At 42.1% G+C, this 24,153-nt stretch overlaps 2 protein-coding genes across 2 annotated transcripts; both read left to right on the top strand.

Annotated features, from left to right (window-relative positions):
* Window positions 1–15,270: 15,270 nt before the first annotated feature.
* Window positions 15,271–16,955, top strand: odf3b (outer dense fiber of sperm tails 3B). The gene is given in 8 exon segments (XM_042322754.1): window positions 15,271–15,295; window positions 15,615–15,875; window positions 16,000–16,052; window positions 16,054–16,102; window positions 16,301–16,369; window positions 16,372–16,421; window positions 16,571–16,711; window positions 16,866–16,955. Coding segments are annotated over 8 exon segments (738 nt in total).
* Window positions 16,956–17,446: 491 nt separating this feature from the next.
* Window positions 17,447–22,086, top strand: rabl2 (RAB, member of RAS oncogene family-like 2). The gene is made up of 8 exons (XM_024413347.2): window positions 17,447–18,507; window positions 18,627–18,656; window positions 18,938–19,017; window positions 19,212–19,291; window positions 19,384–19,495; window positions 19,581–19,678; window positions 19,800–19,883; window positions 20,812–22,086. Exons 1-8 carry the CDS (start codon window positions 18,401–18,403, stop codon window positions 20,893–20,895), a joined length of 675 nt encoding a protein of 224 aa, XP_024269115.1. The 5' UTR covers window positions 17,447–18,400; the 3' UTR covers window positions 20,896–22,086.
* Window positions 22,087–24,153: the final 2,067 nt, after the last annotated feature.

The raw sequence follows: 24,153 nt of genomic DNA, 5'->3' as shown, positions 1-24,153 counted from the left end.
CCCTCATTGCTTAGTTTGGTCGGGCGGCCAGCTCTAGGAAGAGTCTTGGTGGTTCAAAACATCTTCCATTTGAAGGTTCTTGGGGGACCTTTAAAGCTGCAGAAATGTGTTGATACCCTTCCCCAGACACAATCCTGTCTCTGAGCTCTACGGACAAATCCTTCGACCTCATGTTTTTTTCTCTGAGATGCACTGTCAACTGTGGGACCTTAAATAGACATGTGTTTCTTTCCAAATCATGTCCAATCAATTGAATTTACCACCGGTGGACTCCATCAAGTTGTAGAAACACCTGAAGGATGAGCATTGGAAACAGGATGCACCTGAGCTCAATTTCGAGTCTCATAGCAAAGGGGCTGAATACTTCTGTAAATAAGGTATTTCTGTTTTTATAAATTAGAAGAGAACAAAATCAGTTTTCGCTTTGTCATAATGGGATATTGTGTGTAGATTGCTGAGGATTTTCTGTTATTTAATCAATTTTCGAATAAGGCTGTAATGTATCAAAATGTGGAAAAGGTCAAGGGGTCTGAATACTTTACGAATGCACTGTATAGAGGTAAAATGATGTGGATAACAATGTAGAGCTTATATTATGTAGACAGCGTTATAGAGCTAACATTACCACAGAGACATGGTGTCACGGCTGTTTGAAGGAGAGGACCAGGGTGCAGCATGGTGAGCGTACAGTATCTTTTAATGATCCAAATGACGCTGACAAAACAATAAAAACAATACAAAAACAAACCGTGAAGCTCAAAGGCAAAGTGCCATGAAGAAAGTCAACTTCCCACCAAGACAGGTGGGAAAAAAGGCACCTAAGTATGGTTCCCAATCAGAGACAACGATAGACAGCTGTCCCTGATTGAGAACCATACCCGGCCAAAACATAGAGATAGAAAATCATAGAAACACAACACATAGAAATGCCCACCCCAACTCACGCCCTGATCAAACCAAAATAGAGACATAAAAAGGATCTCCAAGGTCAGGGCATGACACATAGAGCTTTATTATGCAGATAGAGTTATAGAGCTAACATTACCACAGAGATATAGAGCAAACATTACCACAGAGACATAGAGCTTATATTATGTAGACAGAGTTATAGAGCTAACATTACCACAGAGATATAGAGCTTTTATTATATAGATAAAGATATAGAGGCAATATTATGTATAGTTTTAGATGTTACATGTAGTTTTAGATTCTTACTGAGGCTCAGTTAATGGCCAAGGCTGATTTCATAAACCTGGAGCTTAATATCCAAATTCATGTATTTTACTAATTGATCCATGTCAGTTTGGTTTACTGTGCATTTCAACAAAGTCAATCTAAGGTAATCTGCTACAACTCTACATTGGCTTTTGACAGTAGTTTACATTTAATAACACATATTTAAAACACACCTGTAATTAGATGAACATTCAGCTAACTTTCCGTCTAGAACGTTAGGACATGCTCCACCAGTGACAGAACGTCAAGAGGTCGTCAGATTTCCTCCTAATTAGACCTCACACACACTGAGCTGTCAACTGTGTCTGTCCATTAGCCTGGGACAGGTAGTCACAGACAAGGGCCTTGGATGAGTAGGATATGAACTTTGATTGTATAGTGCATTAACTGAATTTCTGAACAATTTCATAAGTAACTATGTAAGTTCTTCTTTTTGGGACTGCATTATGTGGTGAGTAGTGCTCTGATCATTTTCAAAGTCATTCCAAATTAAAAAGCAGGTTGTTTCCCTCATACAAAGTCAGAATGTATGGTCCTCAATGTGATTTCGGTTCCTCAGTATTTTAGGGACTCTGCTCTTGGCCTTGCAAAATAACAGCTACTTTTGATGTCCCCTCTTTCTGTCTCTCTCTCTGTCTTGTCACTGTTGTTTATTTGCAGGTCGTTGGGAGGCATCAGAAGGGATGAGTGAGATGCGAACAAGGAGGAGGAGCAACCAGCCAACCAGGAGAAGAGGAGGGCCGTTCTGTCCCTTCAGCTGGATGAGATGAGCAGATGTCGGTGAGACGATCACACAGGAAAACCCCTGGGGGGAGGGATGGAGGGGGGAGGTTAGTGAGAGAGGAGAGGGAGGGGATGGAGACAGAGCAGTTGGTGGGGGTAGAGTAGTGGGATGAGGGGCAAAAAGAGGAGAGGAAAGAGGAAGAAGAGCTGGAGAGAGAGAGAGAGAGAGAGAGAGAGACAGGTGGAGTTGATAAGGCTAGAATCTTGCTGGTCCTCCAGCTCACACCATATCATTCTTAATTTGAGTCATGTCTCTGTCTGTCCGCCTGATGTTCCCCTCCCAAAACCCTCACTCCTCTCTACCTCTCTTGCCTCTCTCTTTCAGTGAAGACCCACATAGATTAGATCTGTGCTGACAGGTTCGGGCAGCGTGCGTACCGTCTGACTGACTGCTCTTTTTGACTTGTGCGGTCTTTTGTGTGTGCAGCCGAGCGTCTCTCCCTGCCTGGCGTCTGAGGGTTTCATCTATGTGGCAGGTCTGTCATACCGCTGTGCCCACCATGTCAGATCAGTGCCAGTCCCAGCCAAATGGCAGCGCCTAACAAGAGCTCGCCTTCTGACTCCTGTGTGTGTGTGTGTGTGTGTGTGTGTGTGTGTGTGTGTGTGTGTGTGTGTGTGTGTGTGTGTGTGTGTGTGTAAGGGGGTTGTTTGTGTGTGTATGATGCCTCGACATGACAGGAAATATTCACACATCTGGCAAGCTGGCAAGCCACCTGACTGATGCAGACGGAGAGTGGCACTAAAGAGTAGACAAAGGAGCACTGAGGACTGGGAGAAAAATAACTGCTTTAAACTGTGGCTTCAGAGAGACAGAAACAGGAACACAACTTCACGGTTTCCTGAAAGAGGAACACAGACAGACAGACGAACAAAAATGAACTAAGAGGAACACAGTCATTGACCTCTCTCTCTATGGATCTTTAGCAGAGCTGGCAGCCATATGACTCAGATCAGAGCCAATGCAAAGAATTCAAGTCCAACACAGTTTCAACCAAAATACTTGACACAGCAAATGCCTTACCTCACAACAACCTTCTCATAACTCCACATAAACATACAGGAAGAAGAGGTCTCTCCTCTGACTCAACACTCCCTCTACATTAACTTTAGCCCAGAGCTGAAGGTTATATCTACAGTAATATACCATAATAGTTTATGGCTGATGAAGGATTGGTCTGATGCATTCTCTGAGATGTTGTCATGTCCTATAGAGGGACCAGAGGTTGACCACCTCACCACTTTAGACTCATAAGGGGGATTAAAAACTATCTGCCTCTACCTCTCTCTCTCTCTCTCTCTCTCTCTCTCTCTCTCTCACACACACTCTCTCACACACACACACACACACACACACACACACACACACACAGACACACACACACAGTGGGTTAGAACCCACTTCATGAGAAAAACATGTAGACAGAGTGAGACAGAAACAGAGACAGAAAAAGACAGACAGAGAAATGGACACACAAACCAAATAGACATAGAACACACTAAAGACAAATAAAAATTGACATACCAAGTAGAGTCTGGCTCAAAATATTCAAATCTAAAATTGAACCAATTGCCCTATATAGAAGTGAAGTGTGGGGTCAATCAACATTTTTAAAAATGGGACAAACCTCCAATTGAAATCCTGCAAGCATATTCTTAGAGTACAGAGAAAGCCCCAAATTTAGGCCAATATCAATTACTAATTAATATCCAAAAAGTAGACATCAAATTCTATAACCACTTCAAAGCAATCAACCCCTACTCATACCACTATAAAGCCCTGAAATGACAAGAGATGAACATAGAGAAAAGTTCCCTTGTTCAGCCAGTCCTGAAGTTCATTAACCACTACCAACACAACAAAGCCTCAGGACAGCACTCTGACAATCTGGCCCAAAGAAATTATAACAAACAAAAATAAAATTAGATTACCTATTGGGGAAACATAATATAAAATCTCAAGGTTAACTTGAATGCTATTTGGACCTAAACAGACAGTACATGGTGGCAGACTAGCTGTAGAAAGAAACAGAGGAAAATTGTACAATGTGCATAGCCTTGCTACTGAGAGAGGCCGCCAGGCAGTCCTGGCTCTCGAGAAGACAGGCTATGTGCCCACTGCCCACAAAAAGAGGTGGAAACTGAGCTGCACTTCCTAACCTCCTATCAAATGTACGATGATAAAAGATACACATATTTCCCTCAGATTACAAGGACCTAAAAAGTATTTTAAAATCGGTAAGCTTGCGTATCTGTTTGGTGAAATACAGTTAATTCGGAAAGTATTCAGACCTCTTGACTTTTTCCACATTTTCTTAGGTTACAGCCTTATTCTAAAATGGATTCAATTACTATTTCCCCTCATCAATCTACACACAATACCCCATTATGACAAAGCGAAAACAGTTTTTTAGACATTTTTACAAATTTATTAAAAATATAATCCAGAAATACCTTATTTACATAAGTATTCAGACCATTTGCTATGAGACTTAAAATTGAGCTAAGGTGCATCCTGTTTCCATTCATCATCCTTGAGATATTTCTACAACTTGATTGGAGTCCACCTGTGGTAAGTTCAATTGATTGGACATGATTTGGAAAGACACACCTGTCTATATAAGATCCCACAGTTGACAGTGCATGTCAGAGCTAAAACCAAGCCATGAAGTCGAAAAAATTGTCCGTAGAGCTCCGAGACAGGATTGTGTCGAGGAACAGATCTGAGGAAGGATACCAAAACATTTCTACAGTATTGAAGGTCCCCAAGAACACAGTGGCCTCCATCATTCTTAAATGGAAAAAGTTTGGAACCACCAAGACTCTTCCTAGAGCTGGCTGCCATGTAAACTAAGCAGTCGGGGAAGAGGGACCTTGGTCAGGGAGGTGACCAAGACCCTGATGGTCACTCTGATAGAGCTTCAGAGTTCCTCTGTGGAGATGGGAGAACCTTCCAGAAGGACAACCATCTCTGCAGCACTCCACCAATCAGGTCTGTATGTTAGAGTGGCCAGACGGAAGCCACTCCTCAGTAAAAGACATGACAGCCCGCTTGGAGTTTGCCAAAAGGCACCTGAAGGACTCTCAGACCATGAGAAACAAGATTCTCTGGTATGTTGAAACCAAGACTGAACTATTTGGCATGGATGCCAAGCATTACGTCTAGAGTAAACCTGGCACCATCCCTACGGTGAAACATAATCCTGTGGGAATGATTTTCAGCAGCAGGGACTGGAAGATTGGACTTGCAGCGTTATTCCCAAGAAGACTCGAGGATGTAACTGCTGCCAAAGGTGTGCCATGGAAATTCTTACACAGGGACACTTGAAGTCTATCTTAAATGAATCATTGTTTATTGTCAGTGTGCTGGAGAGGTTCCAACAAACTTGATGCACCATAGTGAACATCTGTCAGGAGCTCTCTCGGGGCAGTCCCGTTAGTTCAAATCAAGTTGATTTATTCAAATCAAATGTATTTATATATACCTTCGTACATCAGCTGATATCTCAAAGTGCTGTACAGAAACCCAGCCTAAAACCCCAAACAGCAAGCAATGCAGGTGTAGAAGCACGGTGGCTAGGAAAAACTCCCTAGAAAGGCCAAAACCTAGGAAGAAACCTAGAGAGGAACCAGGCTATGTGGGGTGGACAGTCCTCTTCTGGCTGTGCCAACATAAAGTTTAAAAGAAGCACCAACATAAAACCTTCCATCACGTTCCATCTTCTTATCACTTGTGTGATAATAATCATTACATTTTAATGTAAGCATTTACATTTTAGCTTCTATATCAAAATGTTCTATACTCCTATTAAAGTAAGGGAAATCAACAAAGAAAAAAACAGACACTTCATAATTTCAAACCCTTCATTCTGGGTTATACAATCTAATTAGTTTGGTAATACTATAATCATAATATTTGGTCCTGCCGTACATACCTACACGTAAACTACGGTCACAAGACGCAGGCCTCCTAATTGTCCCTAGAATTTCTAAGCAAACAGCTGGAGGCAGGGCTTTCTCCTATAGAGCTCCATTTTTATGGAACGGTCTGCCTACCCATGTCAGAGACGCAAACTCGGTCTCAACCTTTAAGTCCTTACTGAAGACTTATCTCTTCAGTGGGTGATATGATTGAGTGTAGTCTGGCCCAGGAGTGGGAAGGTGAACGGAAAGGCTCTGGAGCAACGAACCGCCCTTGCTGTCTCTGCCTGGCCGGTTCCCCTCTTCCCACTGGGATTCTCTGCCTCTAACCCTATTACAGGGGCTGAGTCACTGGCTTACTGGGGCTCTCTCATGCCGTCCCTGGAGGGGGTGCGTCACCTGAGTGGGTTGATTCACTCATGTGGTCATCCTGTCTGGGTTGGCGCCCCCCCTTGAGTTGTGCCATGGCGGAGATATTTGTGGGCTATACTCAGCCTTGTCTCAGGATGGTAAGTTGGTGGTTGAAGATATCCCTCTAGTGGTGTGGGGGCTGTGCTTTGGCAAAGTGGGTGGGGTTATATCCTTCCTGTTTGGCCCTGTATGGGGGTGTCCTCGGATGGGGCCACAGTGTCTCCTGAACCCTCCTGTCTCAGCCTCCAGTATTTATGCTGCAGTAGTTAATGTGTCGGGGGCTAGGGTCAGTTTGTTATATCTGGAGTACCTCTCCTGTCCTATTCGGTGTCCTGTGTGAATCTAAGTGTGCGTTCTCTAATTCTCTCTCTTCTCTCTCTCTCTCTCTCTCTCTCTCGGAGGACCTGAGCCCTAGGACCATGCCCCAGGACTACCTGACATGATGACTCCTTGCTGTCCCCAGTCCACCTGGCCGTGCTGCTGCTCCAGTTTCAACTGTTCTGCTTTATTATTATTTGACCATGCTGGTCATTTATGAACATTTGAACATCTTGGCCATGTTCTGTTATAATCTCCACCCGGCACAGCCAGAAGAGGACTGGCCACCCCACATAGCCTGGTTCCTCTCTAGGTTTCTTCCTAGGTTTTGGCCTTTCTAGGGAGTTTTTCCTAGCCACCGTGCTTCTACACCTGCATTGCTTGCTGTTTGGGGTTTTAGGCTGGGTTTCTGTACAGCACTTTGAGATATCAGCTGATGTACGAAGGGCTATATAAATACATTTGATTTGATTTGAATAAAGGTTATACTTCTATTAACACACGCTGCAGCCCATTTGGCAATTTGGGATCCCCAACTTCCAAACAGGGATTCCAACCAAGATACAGACGCTCACTCTAGTTGTGGGGAATTATTCTTAGCAACAGTGGCAATGTATTTGGCAAGATCAGTCATATTAGAAGAGTGATCTGGGACAAAAGTTCAAAATTCATCGCCAATGATTGCACAAGTGTCGTGAAGAGGGCATGACAAAACCTTCTCCCCCTCAGGAGACTGAAAAGATTTGTCATGGATCCCCAGATCCTCAAAAAGTTCTACAGCTGCACCATCGAGAGCATCCTGACCGGTTACATCACTGCCTGGTATGGTAACTGCTTGGCATCTGACCGTAAGGCGCTACAGAGGGTGGTGCATACGGCCCAGTACATTACTGGGGCCAAGCTTCCTGCAATCCAGGACCTACATAATAGGCGGTGTCAGAGGAAAGCCCATAAAATTGTTAGAGACTCCAGTCATCCAAGTCAGAGACGGTTTTCTCTGCTACCGCACGGCAAGCAGAACTGGAGTGCCAAGTCTAGGACAAAAAGGCTCCTTAACAGCTTCTACCCCCAACCCATAAGACTGCTGAACAATTAATCAAATGGCCACCGGACTATTACGTTGACTCCACCCACCCCTCCATTTGTTTTGTACACTGCTGCTACTCGCTGTTTATTATCTATGCATAGTCACTTCACCCCTGCCTACATGTACAAATGACCTTAAACCCGTACACCTGCACACTGACTCGGTACTGGTACCCCCTGTATATAGACTCCTTACTGTTATGTTATTGTGTTAATTTTTATTATTTTTACTTTAGTTTATTTGGTAAATATTTTCTTAACTCTTCTTGATCTGCACTGTTGGTTAAGGGGTTTAAGTAAGCATTTCACGGTAAGGTCTACACTTGTTGTATTTGGCGCATGTGACAAATAAAGTTTGATTTGAAGTGCCCCCTTGACCTGCCAAAAGACAGTCAAGAGCCTCTCTGTTTTGCAGAGCCAATTTGCACAATTATTTTTGCATTACCAATTTTCTCTACGTTTCTAGAGATCTCCCGAATTTGGTCTTGGGCAAATGCATATTGACTTTCACAGCGATGAGAGAGAGCATGTGTTATAACAGTTTCACACCAATCTTGATAAGAATGAGATTGGGGCAAGATTAGCCCAAGCTACAATCTAGTGGCTCTCCTCACAATTTAGGGGCATAGCTCTGTCCCTAGAAGCCTTTCCAAATCGTAATTATAACTATTGATCAATTATCCAACCCAAATTTAGAAACTCCATCCTTAAGACTAGGGGGCACTATTTTTACATCCGGATGGAAAGTGTGCCCAAAGTAAACTGCCTGCTACTCAGACCCAGAAGCCAGGATATGCATGTAATTGGTCGATTTGGATAGAAAACACTCTAAAGTTTCTAAAACTGTTACAATGATGTCTGTGAGTATAACAGAACTTATTTGGCAGGAGAAACCTCAAGGACAAACCATCCAGTAATGATTTTTTTTAAAGTCACTCTCTTTTCAATGGGTTTTCTATGTGGATCTAGATTGCAGTTCCTATTGCTTCCACTAGATGTCAACAGTCTTTAGAAATTGGTTGATGTTTTTCCTTTGAGAAATTAAGAAGTAGGGCTGTTAACGGGATTGCGCGCAAAGGGATCACTAAGAAGTTAATGCTCCACGTTGGTTCTATCACTTTAATTTAAGAACCTCAATTTAGCACACACCGACACTGGCAGAATGTACATTTACATTGACAATATATACAATATATACATCTTATATTTCTAGTAATAACTTTCTAGTAATCACTTGTGGTAATGACAGATTGGTATCTCAATGCATTCTTAGTCTAATTACTATACATTTCACAGTGTGCAGACCTCCACAATCAACCTGATACCCCAAATAACCATTTTGGATAAGCCTAAATCAATTACGGGCACGGTTGACCACCCCCCTCCATCCCAGCACTCATTCTTCTTGCGTTTCTTCATGTTCTTCTTCAGATAGTGTTTCAGTTCATCCTCCCAATGGCAAATGTTCAATGTGGATGGCCCTTAATAATGTCTCTCACCTGAGCCGCCTCTGTCCTTTACAGTGCATTATGTCTTGTCCATTTTTCTACCATTACACCAACAAGTTTGGACGGGATCTCTCTCCATGCTCACTCCACGTGGACTCATGTTGCACTCCTGAAAGAACAGGCATGAGAGAAAAAGCATAGCTTCGACTGATAGCTTCGACTGGATGCTGTGTACAGGTTGCTGGCTCAGACTCAGGTCTCATGGTAGAAGTGGTGAAAGACCATAGTGAACGCCATTGTTGGCCGTTGCTTTAGCCAGTTAGGGGGGGTTGAGGTTCACACTGTTCTTGGTTAAATGATCCCTTCCGTGCATCTGGACACCATCTGTGGTCACCTTCGCCATAACCTTGAGAGAAGACAACAGTTTAGATTCGGTTATTTCTGATTCAGGAAATCCAGACAAATGATTTACTGTATGACAAATTATTAATACTACCAATATTCTTAATACAGATTTCTAAGACACATGTCTAAGAGATTAACAACACACAGTTGAAAGCAAAGGACACCAATAATAAGAAGAGACTTGCTTGGGCCTAGAAACACGAGCAATGGACATTAGACTGTTGGAAATCTGTCCTTTGGTCTGATGAGTCCAAATTTGAGATTTCTGGTTCCAACCGTCGTGTCTTTGTGAGATGCAGAGTAGGTGAATGGATGATCTCTGTATGTGTGGTTCCCATCGTGAAGCATGGAGGAGGAGGTGTGATGGTGTGGGGGTGCTTTGCTGGTGACACTGTCTGTGATTTATTTATAATTCAAGGCAGACTTAACCAGCATGGTTACGACAGCATTCTGCAGTGATACGCCATCCTATCTGGTTTGCGCTTAGTGGGACTATGATTTGTTTTTCAACAGGACAATGACCCAAACCACCTCCAAAGTGTGTGAGGGCTATTTAACCAAGAAGGAGTGTGATGGAGTGCTGCATCAGATGACCTGGTCTTTACAATCACCCAACCTCAACCCAATTGAGATGGTTTCGGATGAGTTGGACTGCAGAGTGTAAGAAAAGCAGCCAATAAGTGCTCAGCATGTGTGGGAACTCCTTCAAGACTGTTGGAAAAGCATTCCAGGTGAAGCTTGTTGAGAGAATGCCAAGAGTGTATAAAGCTGTCATCAGGGCAAAGGGTGGCTACTTTGAAGAATCTAAAATATGAAATAGATTTAGATTTGTTGAACACTTTTTTGGTTCCATATGTGTTATTTCATAGTTTTGATGTATTCACTATTATTCTACAATGTAGAAAATAGTAAAAATATAGAAGAAACATTGAATGAGTAGGTGTGTCCAAACGTTTGACTGGGACTGTGTATACATATAGTCAAATACAGCAGTTTGTAATCATCGCAGCAAAATGTGTGACCTGTTGCAATAAGAAAAGGGCAACCAGTGGCGCTGAAACACAAGTAAATGAAACCTATATTTGAATAATATCTGATTATTTATCTTCCCCTGCCATTTGTACTTCTACTATTCGCACATTGTAACTACACTGTACATGCAGTGGTTAATATTAATAGAAAATGTCAAAAGTCTTTCTCTTTTGAAACTTTTGTGTGTTTAATGTTAATTAACTGTTAATTTGTTATTCTTTATTTCACTTGCTTTGGCAATGCAAACATTGTTTCCCATGCCAATAAAGTCACTTTGAATTGAAAACCTAAAATGGTTTCTGGCTGTCACCATTTGAGAACACTTTGAAGAACCCCTTTTGGTTCCAGGTTGACCCTTTTGGTTCTAGGTAGAATCCTTTTGGGTTCCATGGAGAAACCATCCCACAGATGGTTCTACATGGAACCCAAAAGGGTTCTTTTTACCTGTAACCAAAAAGGGTTATACTATGGGGACAGCTGGGGAACCTTTTATCTGTAGATGCAGAGAAACAGACACTAGCCACTTAAATCTTTAAATTCTTCATTCACTTTCCCTCCCCATAACGAGACAGTCCCCATAGGGCTGTAATGAATAATCATTAGCTAAAGGTCCACAAATTATTGATGTAAAATAAGCAATGATATTTTTTGGAGGTTTCTCAATGTATTGCCATTAACAAGTAACTTGCAATCCAATAAATGTCAGTGTAGCTTTCAGTTAATTAAATGGCAGAATATTAGACTGTAATGCAGGGTGGCGTTTATATCTCAATTTCCACAGAACACAATTTATAGCCTGGACTTTATTTGAAGGGAACCACAAATAATGGCAGTTAAGACATCGGGGGATGGACAGGAGATCACATTAATGAAATTAGATAGGGCAGAGCGGTGATATACACAGCACTCACACTGGGCAGACTCGGGTGCATGGGTGGTGGATGGATGGACACAAATGCACACACATCTAGAGAAAGGCAAGCTCAACGACCGCATGCTGCCGTGGCATGCTCAGCTGCTCATGGGATGGAGCTTGGCTCATATTGTATATGGGTTGGCTTGTATTGGTATTGTGTGTGTGTTTGTGCGGCAGGATGCCATGGCTGGGCCTAAATTGGTGACCAGGGAGCATCCCTCTCTCTCCTCCTCTCTCCCCTCTACCTCTTCTCCTCCCTCTTCTTCTGTATCCTTTGGTTGGTTGTAGAGTGTGAGGACCTGTCACCTCATCAGGGAAACTTTCCCTATCTTGAGAACTTCTACACACACACACACACACACACACACACACACACACACACCCCTAATCCCCCTGGTAAGAGGGAGGTGTCACTTGAGGAGGCAGCTGCAGTCGTCTGGGTGACGGCTCTCCTCAAATCAGAAACGCTCGTACCTGTCAACAGCAACCAGGCCCCCAGGCTACCACACACACACACACACACACACACACACACACACACACACACACACACACACACACACACACACACACACACACCAAACTCACCAGGGGATGGGAGAGACGAGGAATGAGTGAGGGATGTTTCAGTTGTAGTCTGAACAGTGTGGCTGATTTCTGTCCCGACAGTGAGACCCAATTATGAGCAGTGACAGTTTGGCTGTAGTTGGTAATGTAGGTTAAGAGAGAGAGTGTGTGTGTTTGGACATGTTTAACTATTCTTGTGGGTACCAGAGCTAGGTTTAGGTTTAGGGTTAGGGGTTAGGGAAAAATACAATTTTGAAGGGGACTAAATTGTGTCCTCCCACAAGGTTAGCTAGCTGTACAAGACTGTGTGTGTGTGTGTGTGTGTGTGTGTGTGTGTGTGTGTGTGTGTGTGTGTGTGTGTGTGTGTGTGAGACAGGGGGACATAGAGGTGCTGAACTTTTTACTATTGCAGCTCTAACACACACTTGAGAACACTGTAGGAATCACTAGCACTGTAATTGACTAGAATCCCAGATAAGTGTGTAGGCTCACACTGTCAAGTCCACTGTCAAAAGAGGGGGATACTAAAAACTATAATATTACAATGTTTCTCTCTGTTTCCAAGCACACTTGTTTAATGTATGATTACATTCAAAGTGGCCTGTCTTTCTGTCTGTCTGTGTTTACTCTAGAAGCAGGAGGCCCACCGTATGTTGCAATCAGACAAATAGCCAAAACCTCTTTCATGTGACAGTGGCTTTGTGTCTGTGTATGAAAGAGGAGTGAAGTGTTGTCAATACTGGCCCGTTCTCTCCAATCTCCTCAAACATACACAACAAATATCATGGCATCACCTCGGAATATCTCTCATCTTCCCATGTTGTCTCAATGACAAATACACTACACATGAACATTTTTAGAGACTAACAACAACTTGTGTAAAAACAAAACAACAATATGTTTTTTGGATAGCTCGTTCTTGCATGTTATAGTAATACACTATGTAGGAAACTAAAACAGAAGTTGTAGATCCTGGCAAAGATTTATTTTACAACCTGATTGACATTGTTGTGTGACATTTGAGTTATTTAGCAGATGCTCTTACTCAGAGCAACTCACAGTAGTGAGTGCATACATTTTCATTCGTACTTGTCAAAAATGGGAATTGAACCCACAACCCTGACATTGCAAGCGCCATGCTTCACCAATGGAGCCACACGGAACCACTGTGGTCATAAAATCAAACAGATTCAGTTTTGATGTAAAATATTAGTTTTGATTCATATTTTGGTTATAGTGAAACATTACTCCTTAATAGAAGCAAAGTACAGCAAGCAACACACGATTCTAAAGTGTTCCTCAGTCTCACACACTGTCTGCCTGAAACGAGCCTCCCTTTCATATAGGACGACACTGCCCTCCAGTGACTGGGAAGAGAAGCAGTCTATGAAAAACAGTGATCACCAACCCTGGTCCTGGGTTGGTGGTCCTGGAGAGCTGCAGTGTGTGGCGGCTTTTATTCCAGCCCGGAACTAAAACAGCAGAACAATCTAAGTGGTTTCTTATGTAGACCTTGATTTGTTGAATTAGGGTTATGATTAAACGCACTCACAGAGCCTCACCCCCCCCTCTCACACACACCCTCAGATAGAGGACTCCATCCATGTCTGCAGTATGAGAGATTTAACTAGTTGTTAGTATTGACAACGTCCCGTTGCTGTGACGACAGCCTCTCCATGCACTCCAATCTGAGCTGGACATTTTCTATTGATCCCTGGCAGGACCTCCATCGGCAGCTCTAAGATTTTTACGAACCTGTCACTCCCTGCCATCGATCAACATGTCCTTCATCTGATCCTTAATTATATGCAAAGATAAAAGATTTTCTCATTATTGTGTTTAATCTAATGAAAGCAGCGCGCTACGGCAGGGGCCAGTTCAGAGGTCCTGGGACTATTGGCCCCGGAGGGCAGTGCTACGGGGTGAAGTTTTTAATTAGACAGAGTAATGGGATTCAGACAGAGAGACTCAGATGTCTTTAGAGCGAGAGGTTGGACAGGCATGGAAGGCTGTTTAATAGAACGCCCGGTCACAGCCTCTAACCTTTATTGACTGAGTCTCACAGCTTATCACGGTTTAGCATCAGACTCAAGCATCAATAACCCAAAACTATGTAGGGACCAGAGAGATTGGAATCTGTGCTCAGCTGTTCAAAGAGATGAGCACCAAACCACAAGTGATGTAGATATTCATGCTATGAAGGGGTCTGGAGCCAGTGTCTGTATAGCCAATCATATTTCACTACTAGGGGGGGTTCAATTATTTAATGCACCACTATTAAAGAGCTGGCTTTTTGGGGGCCACTTTGAGTAGTTTCTCTCTCTCTTTCTCTTTTTACATATGTCTTTCTAGCTATATATCTCCCTCTCTCTCTTTCCCACTTGTCTTTAGTGCTCTCTAGAGTAACATTGACACCTTTATCCAGGAACTGTGTAAATTGATAACCATGCATAAGGCATAAAATCACTTAAAAGTGAGTGGCTGGAGAGAACATTTCTAAAAGCCATAACTGCGTTTTGGACAGACTCAATAATCTGAATGCTGATACATTTATTTGATGATATTTAACCTCCTGATCCTTAATTTTCCACAAAGGTTTTGTTTCAGTTTTTCATGAATCATCATTTCAAAGCCTGCAGCCTGCTACTCAGACCCTAAACCACGTGGAAATGAGGCACATTCATGTGAGTTTGATAGAGAGGCGACAGTAAACAGGTTTATTATTGTCTCAATCAAGCCTAGACATATTTATGTACTTGTCACATTATAAAGGTTTGGATGTGAAATGTTTTACTGATGCCAAAGCCACTGTTAGATGAGAGTTGACTTTGATGTATTCTGAACACTCAAGGCACAGGCACATTTTCAGTCAAGTTTAGATGAGATGTTAAAATGAACACACCATGCAAGCTGTTTCTCTAGAGAACATTGTCATTGAATATTGATCCAAAATCACATCTGTCCTTAAAATACAATGTAAACATTGAGTTTACCCCTAGTAGTACAGAGGATGCCTATGTAGCCTATTTTTGAGTGAATTGGGGGACAATTGACAGAGAGCTGAGCAATACCACCACCTGGTAATTTAAGGAATTGTTCTGACTCTTCCATCAAAAATAATTTGGAAAAAAACGAGTTTGTGTAATATTGATGGGTGACTCAGGATGGAACATAGGTAGGTCTGATGTCTGCTGGTTTATCCAGCTGTCAAAACACAGACAGATCCAGACAGACAGACAGACAGACAGACAGACACACACACACACACACACACACACACACACACACACACACACACACACACACACACACACACACACACACACACACACACACTGAGAAACTGAAGCATATTTTTTCATCAAGTTCTGACTGCATTGCATTAAAAAAAAACATGAATAAATGTGTCCATTTTTGTAAATTATTGTGATTTAAATGATTAATTACATGTGATTTAAATTTGACCTGCCTTTCATCTTCATCTCTTCCTTCAGGTCTGAACTACCATGACCCCAGAATGCTGAAAGGGCCGGCGTTCAGTTTTGGGATGCGCCACCAACAGCTCAGCTCAGACCGCTCCCCAGGGCCAGCGTTCAGTTTTGGGATGCGCCACCAACAGCTCAGCTCAGACCGCTCCCCCGGGCCGGCGTACTTGGTTCCCTCCAACATCACCAGGATTGGACATGACGGGGCCCCTTCATACTCCCTCTACAGCCGCCCCAATGACCCCCAGCTGTTCCAAACCCCTGGACCTGGTCAGTAACATACACACACAAGCATGCTCAAAACTCACACAATGTCTCTCAGAAATTACACACACATACAGACTCAAGACATATAATATGAAACTGTTTTCTTACTGTCTGTTCAGTGTTTCAGGTCGCTACTCCACTGAGAGGTCGGGGCAGTCTACATATTAATCTGCCCCTGCCTAACTCCCTGTCTGCTTGGAGCAAAGGCTTCTGCAACGACCAGACCCCAGGTAACATCAGGTAACATCCTCTTCAATAATGATAACAGTCCAACACTGTGCCCTTTAGAGACATGGAGTAGAATGCTAGCTGCAGAATTTTAGAATGTGATCGAAGGAGACTGTTCGATGAAGACTGAGAGAATGTGTTAGAACTGTGGAATAGAATGTTGGTGTACTTACGGAATGTGATTGTGTCCTTTCGCTCAGGCCCTGCTGCTTACATGCAGCCCTCTGTGCTGGGGCCTGCCACCGTCAACAAAACCTCCGCCCCTAACTTACCCTCCGAGGATGCAGCAAGATGGTCAGTTTCCACGAGGACCTGCAGAAGGTAGATCTGACATGTCGAATACAGACTCTTCCAAATGGAAATCTTACCTGTCCTCTTTATTGAAGATGAACAGATTGAGTTAATAGGCCTATCGATAGGCCTATCGTTCATTGTATCTTCCCTCACACTTCTTCCCTGTGTTTTCACCTGTCCCTGGCCCAGGGACATTCAGAGTGGTGGACCCCTGCACCTACAAACACAAGCCCCCCCACTACAGCATGACAGGCTGCAACAGCATGCCTGGAGACACCACCATGAAACCAGGCCCCGGAGCTCACCACCCTGAACAGGCAAGTCACCTCATCATACCCATATCACTCTTATATTACTGTTATGCAATGATTAACATCTTAAAATAAAAAAATATGATAATCTCTTCTGCAAAGTGTTTTTCTACCCACTGTTGCATCGGTAATGTCCTAGCTGCCCGTCTTCCATTGGTAGGTGACCTTCACCAGGATCAAACCTCCAAGCTTCACTTTCAGAATTCATCATTCCGAGTTCATCGCTCCACTCATCGTGGACGTGGTGTAATAGGAACTCTCCTCCCTTCCTTCTTCCATTTACTCCACCCCTTATCCCAGCAATAAATAAAGCAGCATCAAACTGCTCTGCACTGAAGAAAGCAGTTACTTGTGCCTTATTGTTATGTATTGCGTATGCTGCATTGAATAAAATGATGCTGACAAGCTAACCTGACAATCACATATTGGGGGGCAGGTACCAAATATGTGGTTTGATATCACATTGATCTGACATGATTTTCACAACAAAATTACTTATGTTCACTCACTTTGATGTCATCTAAAATAGCCAACCTGTCAAAATGTGGTAATCAATCAATAAAGATTTTAAAAAAGAGATCCTAATAAAATCAAATCAAATCAATAAAGACATTTTCAACAATGACAATGAATGCACTTTTTTCACTCATTGAAAAAGAAACCATGGGTGTAATCGTTAGTCCAAACAGTTTGAAATCGAGTTTCTATTGGGCAAATTCACGTAGGTCCCCAACGAATGGTCCCTTCCCTTTTTGCTTCTTTGCAACATAATCTAGCCAATCAGAAACGAGAATTCGACAACCATGCGCTATAATGAGGTATTATAGGAACGTTGGCGACCAAGTTATATTTTCAGACAATAATAGGAACAGCATCGTAAAAAAGTGGGCCTTCACGCGTCAGCGTTGCATAGAAACATACTTTCTCTATGGAAGCCGTTGCTACAAGAACATGAATATATATTTTCAGGCAATAATAGGAACAGCATCGTAAAAAAGTGGGCCTTCACGCGTCAGCGTTGCATAGAAACATACTTTCTCTATGGAAGCCGTTGCTACAAGAACATGAATATATATTTTCAGGCAATAATAGGAACAGCCACGTTAAAAAGGGGGCCTTCAAGCGTCTGCGTTGCATAGAAACAAACATTCTCTATCGAAGCTGTTGTTACAAGAACATGCTAGCTAACTAGCTACAATGTTTTGAAGTTTTTCCATCGATAGCTACGTTAATGTTTTGATGCTTATTTTGCTAGACCATTGACAGCTAAATAAGGTTGTTAGATATAGCTAGCCAAACATATCAAATGTCCCTGACTGGATGTAACGTTAAGCATTAGCTACATTTTATCTACAGTTAACTAGTTAGATAAGTCAAGTAGCCACTGGCTAGATAACCAAGGAGTTGAAAACATAACGTTACCCGTTTCGCTAGTTTAGCTAATAAGTTAGTTTAGACATATGACTTCGAATGGGGTTGAGTCATATTTTAAGTGAATAACTTAAGTTTACATGCCAATGTGTGTCGCGATAACGTTAAGCGGTTTAATTTAGCTAGCTCAGGAGCTAGCGTTAGTGTAATCACAGACTAAGTGTAGTCGGTCATCTTGTTCCTAGCTAAAGTTAGCTAGCTACCTAGTTAGACGTTAACTAAGCCGCTGTGCGACGCAGCTGATTTCCCCATCCCGAAGGAAGGATGGCAAGCGACGCCAATGGCATTCCTGAACTGGACCAAGATAAATATGATGCAGATGAACAAGTGAAGATCATCTGCCTTGGGGACAGTGCAGTGGGAAAATCCAAGTACGGAGATCGGGAGCATGCCAGCTACCTCTTGTCACTGCAAATTCACCTTAAAGATGATAGTGCATACTTTTTGTGACCCAGGAGATGTTAAACACCTGCCTCTTGTTGTCTTTCAGGTTGATGGAGAGGTTCCTGATTGACGGATAGTATCCTTTCTCATCTATTCCTTCTGTAATTGGTTTTTGAGTGTCACATGAAGACATTCATCTGTGTTTTGGGTTGATGTAGTTAAGTAAGTGTTGCCTAGTGTTAATGGCAGTAAATGGAGAGAAACCCAAAGCCTTCATGCAGTGACCGATTTGGCTTGTAATTGGTTGGTCATCCAGCATGCCGACATGCCTTTTGACCAGCAATGTTACCATATGCTGTAGCTACTGTACAGATAGTTTACAATGTTGTTTATTCTATTCCTTAACTTGTTCTCCAGTCGTCCCCAGCAGCTGTCAACCTATGCTCTGACACTCTACAAATACAATACCACCATTGACAGAAAGGCTGTATTAGTAGGTATGTTTATGAATGGTTTCCTTATCAAAATGTCTGGTTTAGACTAATGAGTTGTTAAGGCTATAAAATAGACAGCTGGTTTTAAGTAAACCAATCTGTTATTGCTTTAAACCATAATCCTGTTCTGTTATCTGGTTGCCATGCTATCTGTTTGGTTGCCTTCAGCTGTATTTGTGATTATGTCTGCCCCAAAGACTTCTGGGATACTGCTGGACAGGAGCGGTTCCAGAGCATGCATCCCTCGTACTACCACAAAGCTCACGCCTGTATCATGGTAAGACTTCATGCTAGATTCTAAGACGATACTACTACAAGGCTTGCACTAATGTCATAGCCTGTATCATTGACTGTACCTGGGTTTGTTAGGTGTTTGACGTGCAGAGGAAGATCACCTATAAGAACCTGACCAATTGGTACACAGAGCTGAGAGAGTACAGGCCTGAGATCCCCTGTGTTGTGGTGGCTAACAAGATAGATGGTGAGTCCAGCCAGACAGGCTTATTCTTTAATCTTTTATTTCCTTCCCACTTTATTTTTTACTCAGTTGTCTCTATTGTTTGCAGCTGATATGAAGGTGACCCAGAGGAACTTTAACTTTGCCAAGAAGCAGGGACTTCCTTTGTACTTTGTATCAGCTGCTGATGGGACCAATGTGGTCAAGGTGAGGATGGACAACACTGATCTCCTTAATTACACACCATATACTCTGTCTGTATACTGTATTCCCATGCTTAACAAAAAAAAAGGGAACAAAAGTTCTGTGTTCTGAAAATGTATCCTAGATGTTTAAAGAAACGATCAAGATGGCGATGTCGTACAAGCAGAACTCTAGTGACTTCATGGATGAAGTGATGCGGGAGCTAGAGGTACATGTTTCCCTCTGGATATAAGCACTCTGATAATATATTCCCTCTTATTTATTTTGCTGTTTCACTCCAGAGTTAACTGCAGCTATTTGACTGACAGTTGCTCTGTCATTAGAATGAATGTATTCGGTGCACATTGAACAGAAAATGATAATACATTTGGTCTTAGTGTTTAGGCTCTGATCTTCAGGGTGCTCCCCACCCAAGGAAGTGCTCAGGTATTGAATCGGATCATAGCCTAGCTAGGAGTAGGGACCAAAAACAGGCAGAGGCTGGGGTGGTGATGGGGAAAAGTCTGCAGATAATGTGTAATACACAGCTACTGGAGGTCCATTTTAGAGTCTAAGGGTTCTATTCAATACGTAGCACTAAAGATCTGCATTCTAGCGCAATTTATAATTAAAAGCAATGTTCCCGCAGTCCCGGAGACTGCATTCATGGTAAATGCATATCTCGGCTCAATGGGAAATGACCTTTTACATTTTTAGCGAACAATCTAACGCTTCAGTGATACAGATTGAATAGAGCCCTAAAAGACTGCACTCAAGCTACTCCTTTCCTGAAATGCATCATGTAACCTTTATTTAACTAGACAAGTCAGTTAAGAACAAATTTTTGTTTACAATGATGGCCTACTGGGGAACAGTGGGTTAACTGCCTTGTTCAGGGGCAGAACGACAGATTTTTACTTTGTCAGCTTGGGGATTTGATTCAGCAACCTTTCAGTTACTAGCCCAATGCTCTAACCACTAGGCTACCTGCCGCCCCATCATCCTCTATCTGCGGAAGACCATTTCCCATCGACAACCAGCTCCCTAAATAAAAAATATATAAAACAAACTTTTTGTGATTCTGTATGAAAAGCTCAATCTAAAATAAATGTACTATAATTATTATGATGTATTTTTTGTTCATCCCCGGCCTGCAGAACTTTGAGCTGGAGCAGAACAAGGATTTGTCGTTACAGACGGCTCAGAAGGGACTGAAACCAGAGGGCTCGGAGTCTGTCTGACTGGATGTTGATGTGGATACATTATCCTCACGTTATCTTTACATTATACTGACGTTGTGAACACAAGCTCTGATTTGGACTACAGTGCAGCTATGGACACTGGATATGTTATCCAGATAGTGTTGACATTTTACTAGTCTACCATGGGAGAGCCTTGCTCCTGAATACCTGACGTTGTGGATATGTTATATTCATGTTATTCTCACTTTGTGGACATGTTATCCTTCCATTCTCCTCATGTGTGTATTTTATGCCATGAGAGAGCCATGCTTCTGTGGGACTGATGCTATGGAAATGCTAACCTTTGACCCATATAATAGTGACCTGTGAGAACTGGCGAAATCTATTGATGTGAGAACAAACATACTGTAGGAAACATGTTGTCAGGCTGGTGAAATGTCTGCCAAAGTGTGTGAAGCAGGCTTGTTATTTGAGGTGAACTAGAATGTGAAGCTTTGTAAAATGTGGGGCACACACAATACTTATCATTCCTATTTGGGCTATTTTTGGAGAGCAAAGTGAAACTGTGAATGTGAACTCTCTTTGCCACTTGTGATTTTGTCATCAGCTTTTGCTCTCTGAGGCTTTTACATGAGGATTTGTTCAATGTAAGGTGATAGTGGGGTACATGTATGTAAAGGCTGCTGTCATTGCTCTTAAGTTCTATAATGTAAAGCCAGAGCTTTTATGCCATGTCTTTTAATGTATTTTAAACAATGAATGTACCTTGTAACCATGTGACGGCACTAGCGACTGTTAGATATTATTTCAGTGTGGTTTTAAACCTCAATACTTGCTACCTGACATGGCTAGGCTGCATCAATGTCACCAGTAATTCATTCCAGTGCAGTTATCGATCAATGTACAAGTTAGATATACGTGTGTGTATATATATATATATATATATATATGATGTTATGATGTCAACTGGAAGTGTTGCAGAAGTACTGAAGATAGCTCAGAACTACAATGACTGACCACTTCTGAGAGGTTCACAATCTAGGTGTAGTAGAACTCTAAGGACTGTATTCTATGTCACTGAAGTGTTAGAATGCCTTCACATTTAAATCACTCTGAACTCCTGCAATATGGATTGAATAGAGCCCTTAATGTTCTCTGTGGAAAATCCACATTTTTTAAAATCTGTATGATATCCTATGAACTGTGATTAAAAAAAGGATCATTTCAAGACATACTGTCTATTTGATGTGCTTCCCTCAGGGTATTAACCCTGGTTATTAGTGGAATTTCAACCCCCTTCAAGAAATAAACATTTTATAATCACAGCTGAAATGTACACAATAAATTATTTGGAAATTATGTACTGACTACTGTGAAACTATAGAGCCACACGGCAGCAATTCTCCAGCAGAGGGCCTCAGTTTTCCTTGGGAAAGACTCCGGTCACAACTGACATGGCAGTTGGCACTTCTAAAGCTCTGGCCAAAGTAGATCTCAGCAATGAGGAGCTGATACACAGGATTCATGTTTTTAATTAGAAATTTATTACATAATATAACAAACATATATCTCTGTGGTGGAGCTATCACAGCTGTGGACCTGCCTCAGCCTCACTACCCTGCCGCCCTTCCCTATCTGTTTCCTTATGGATGATAAGAGAACCATGCCTCTGGGTGAAAAGGGTTCAACTGATCTTGTAAATCGTGGGACTGACCATAAAGTGTGTTTTTGTTTCCATTATTGTTATTTTCCAGAAATCTACTCAATGGCCAGTGGCCACTGTATTCTGTCTTATTTTCCAGTCTGTCTGCCGCTTCTGCCCTGACCTCTTTCAGTACGGTGTGTTTGGGAGTAGACATGGTTGCTCCCCATCTTCACCTTCAGATGCTAGTTAGAGGCAGGTAGCCTATATCTCCCTCTCTGCAGACTAATGAGGGTATTTTATTTCAACAGCAAAAAAACATTTACACTTGAGTATTCTCTTCCTGTATCTGAGATGACACAGAACTGTATCTTAAAATCCTGGCCTCACCAATAGTCACAGTAACACTGTCTAGCAGAAATCTGTACATCTATAGCACCAAAGTCAACGCTACTATTTTATTCTAGTTAGCTAGCAATCTGACCTTTCACATTTTCACCTACCACATTTGAGACATATGCTGTCAGGATTAATCCAACAATGCTAAACTACTGAATAATATGAATCTACTGAGGTTGTCATTAATCCAGTGTTCATCATTAGTTTCAGCCAGGCTACAGTTCTGTGTGGAGTTCAGTGTCTTTGAGGAAGATAGAGAGCCGGGATGCCTGGGGGGTCAAGAGGAGGGGAGGTTTAGATGGGCCAGGCAAGGCCCAGACATAGCCTGTGATAGATCCACCATGTTAAACTTCACAGTGCAAACAAGGAGAAAATCAACAATGAAAGAAAAACCCTTTGAATGATGATAAGATCACTAGATCCAGTGGTGGGTCTACCAGATACCCTCTCACCGTGTAGATTTGTGCTTTGTTGATTAGAAAAGAAGATGAAGTCGACCGTACAGAGAAACTCATTGGTGTGAATGAAGTGTCTGCCTCACCTTTCTGTGTCCCGCAGCATGGGTTTGCATCTGTATAGGCTACCTGTGGTAAACCTACTAAGGGGTCCAACTAGGTTCTCTGTTACTGACGTGTTTTCTAACCAGGAAAGCAACTGGAGTCCAAACTGCACTGTGTGTGTGTGAGCGCATGTGCATGCCTGCATGTGCGTGTGTACAGCATGTGTGTATATATGAGCTGTGTGTTTAAACCCATGTCAGCATCTCTCAGCATCAGTTAGACAAGCTATACAACCTTCATCACATTTAAACCAAGCAATACTTTGATACCTTGTCTCAAAATATATATAGAAATGGTAATAATGCAAATAATAATTTGTTAATTCATAAAATCTGGTCATTTTTCAGGATATATATATATATATATATATATATATATATATATATATATATATATATATATATATATATATATATATATATATATTCCTTTACAAAACATAAAAAAACGCCTGGAGTTCCACTCCAAAAAGGTTGTGCACACACAGTGGAGAAGCTAAATGAATGTCTGTAGTTCTCAAGATTCCCAGGAGATGGCACCATATTACTGAGTAACAGCTCAACAACTTCCAAACTAAAGTAGTCCTATTAAGAAAAATACACCATTGAAAGTTTTTTGTTATTTTTTGGCACGTTTTTCCCTCTTTGTTTCTTTTTTTTTGTCAGTCCTCTTCAAAATCACCTCATCATAGCATAC

The sequence above is a fragment of the Oncorhynchus tshawytscha genome, linkage group LG06 (genome assembly GCF_018296145.1).
Source record: "Oncorhynchus tshawytscha isolate Ot180627B linkage group LG06, Otsh_v2.0, whole genome shotgun sequence".
Classification (NCBI taxonomy): domain Eukaryota; kingdom Metazoa; phylum Chordata; class Actinopteri; order Salmoniformes; family Salmonidae; genus Oncorhynchus; species Oncorhynchus tshawytscha.
This window is presented reverse-complemented; position numbering and strand designations above follow the sequence as displayed.

Excerpts from the sequence above, each read along its gene's own strand:
- rabl2 (XM_024413347.2), top strand. The coding sequence starts at position 18,401 with ATGGCAAGCGACGCCAATGGCATTCCTGAACTGGACCAAGATAAATAT. Across the intron at positions 19,292-19,383 it reads AAGCTCACGCCTGTATCATG|GTGTTTGACGTGCAGAGGAA; the intron begins GTAAGACTTCAT and ends TGGGTTTGTTAG. Across the intron at positions 19,496-19,580 it reads GGTGGCTAACAAGATAGATG|CTGATATGAAGGTGACCCAG; the intron begins GTGAGTCCAGCC and ends TATTGTTTGCAG.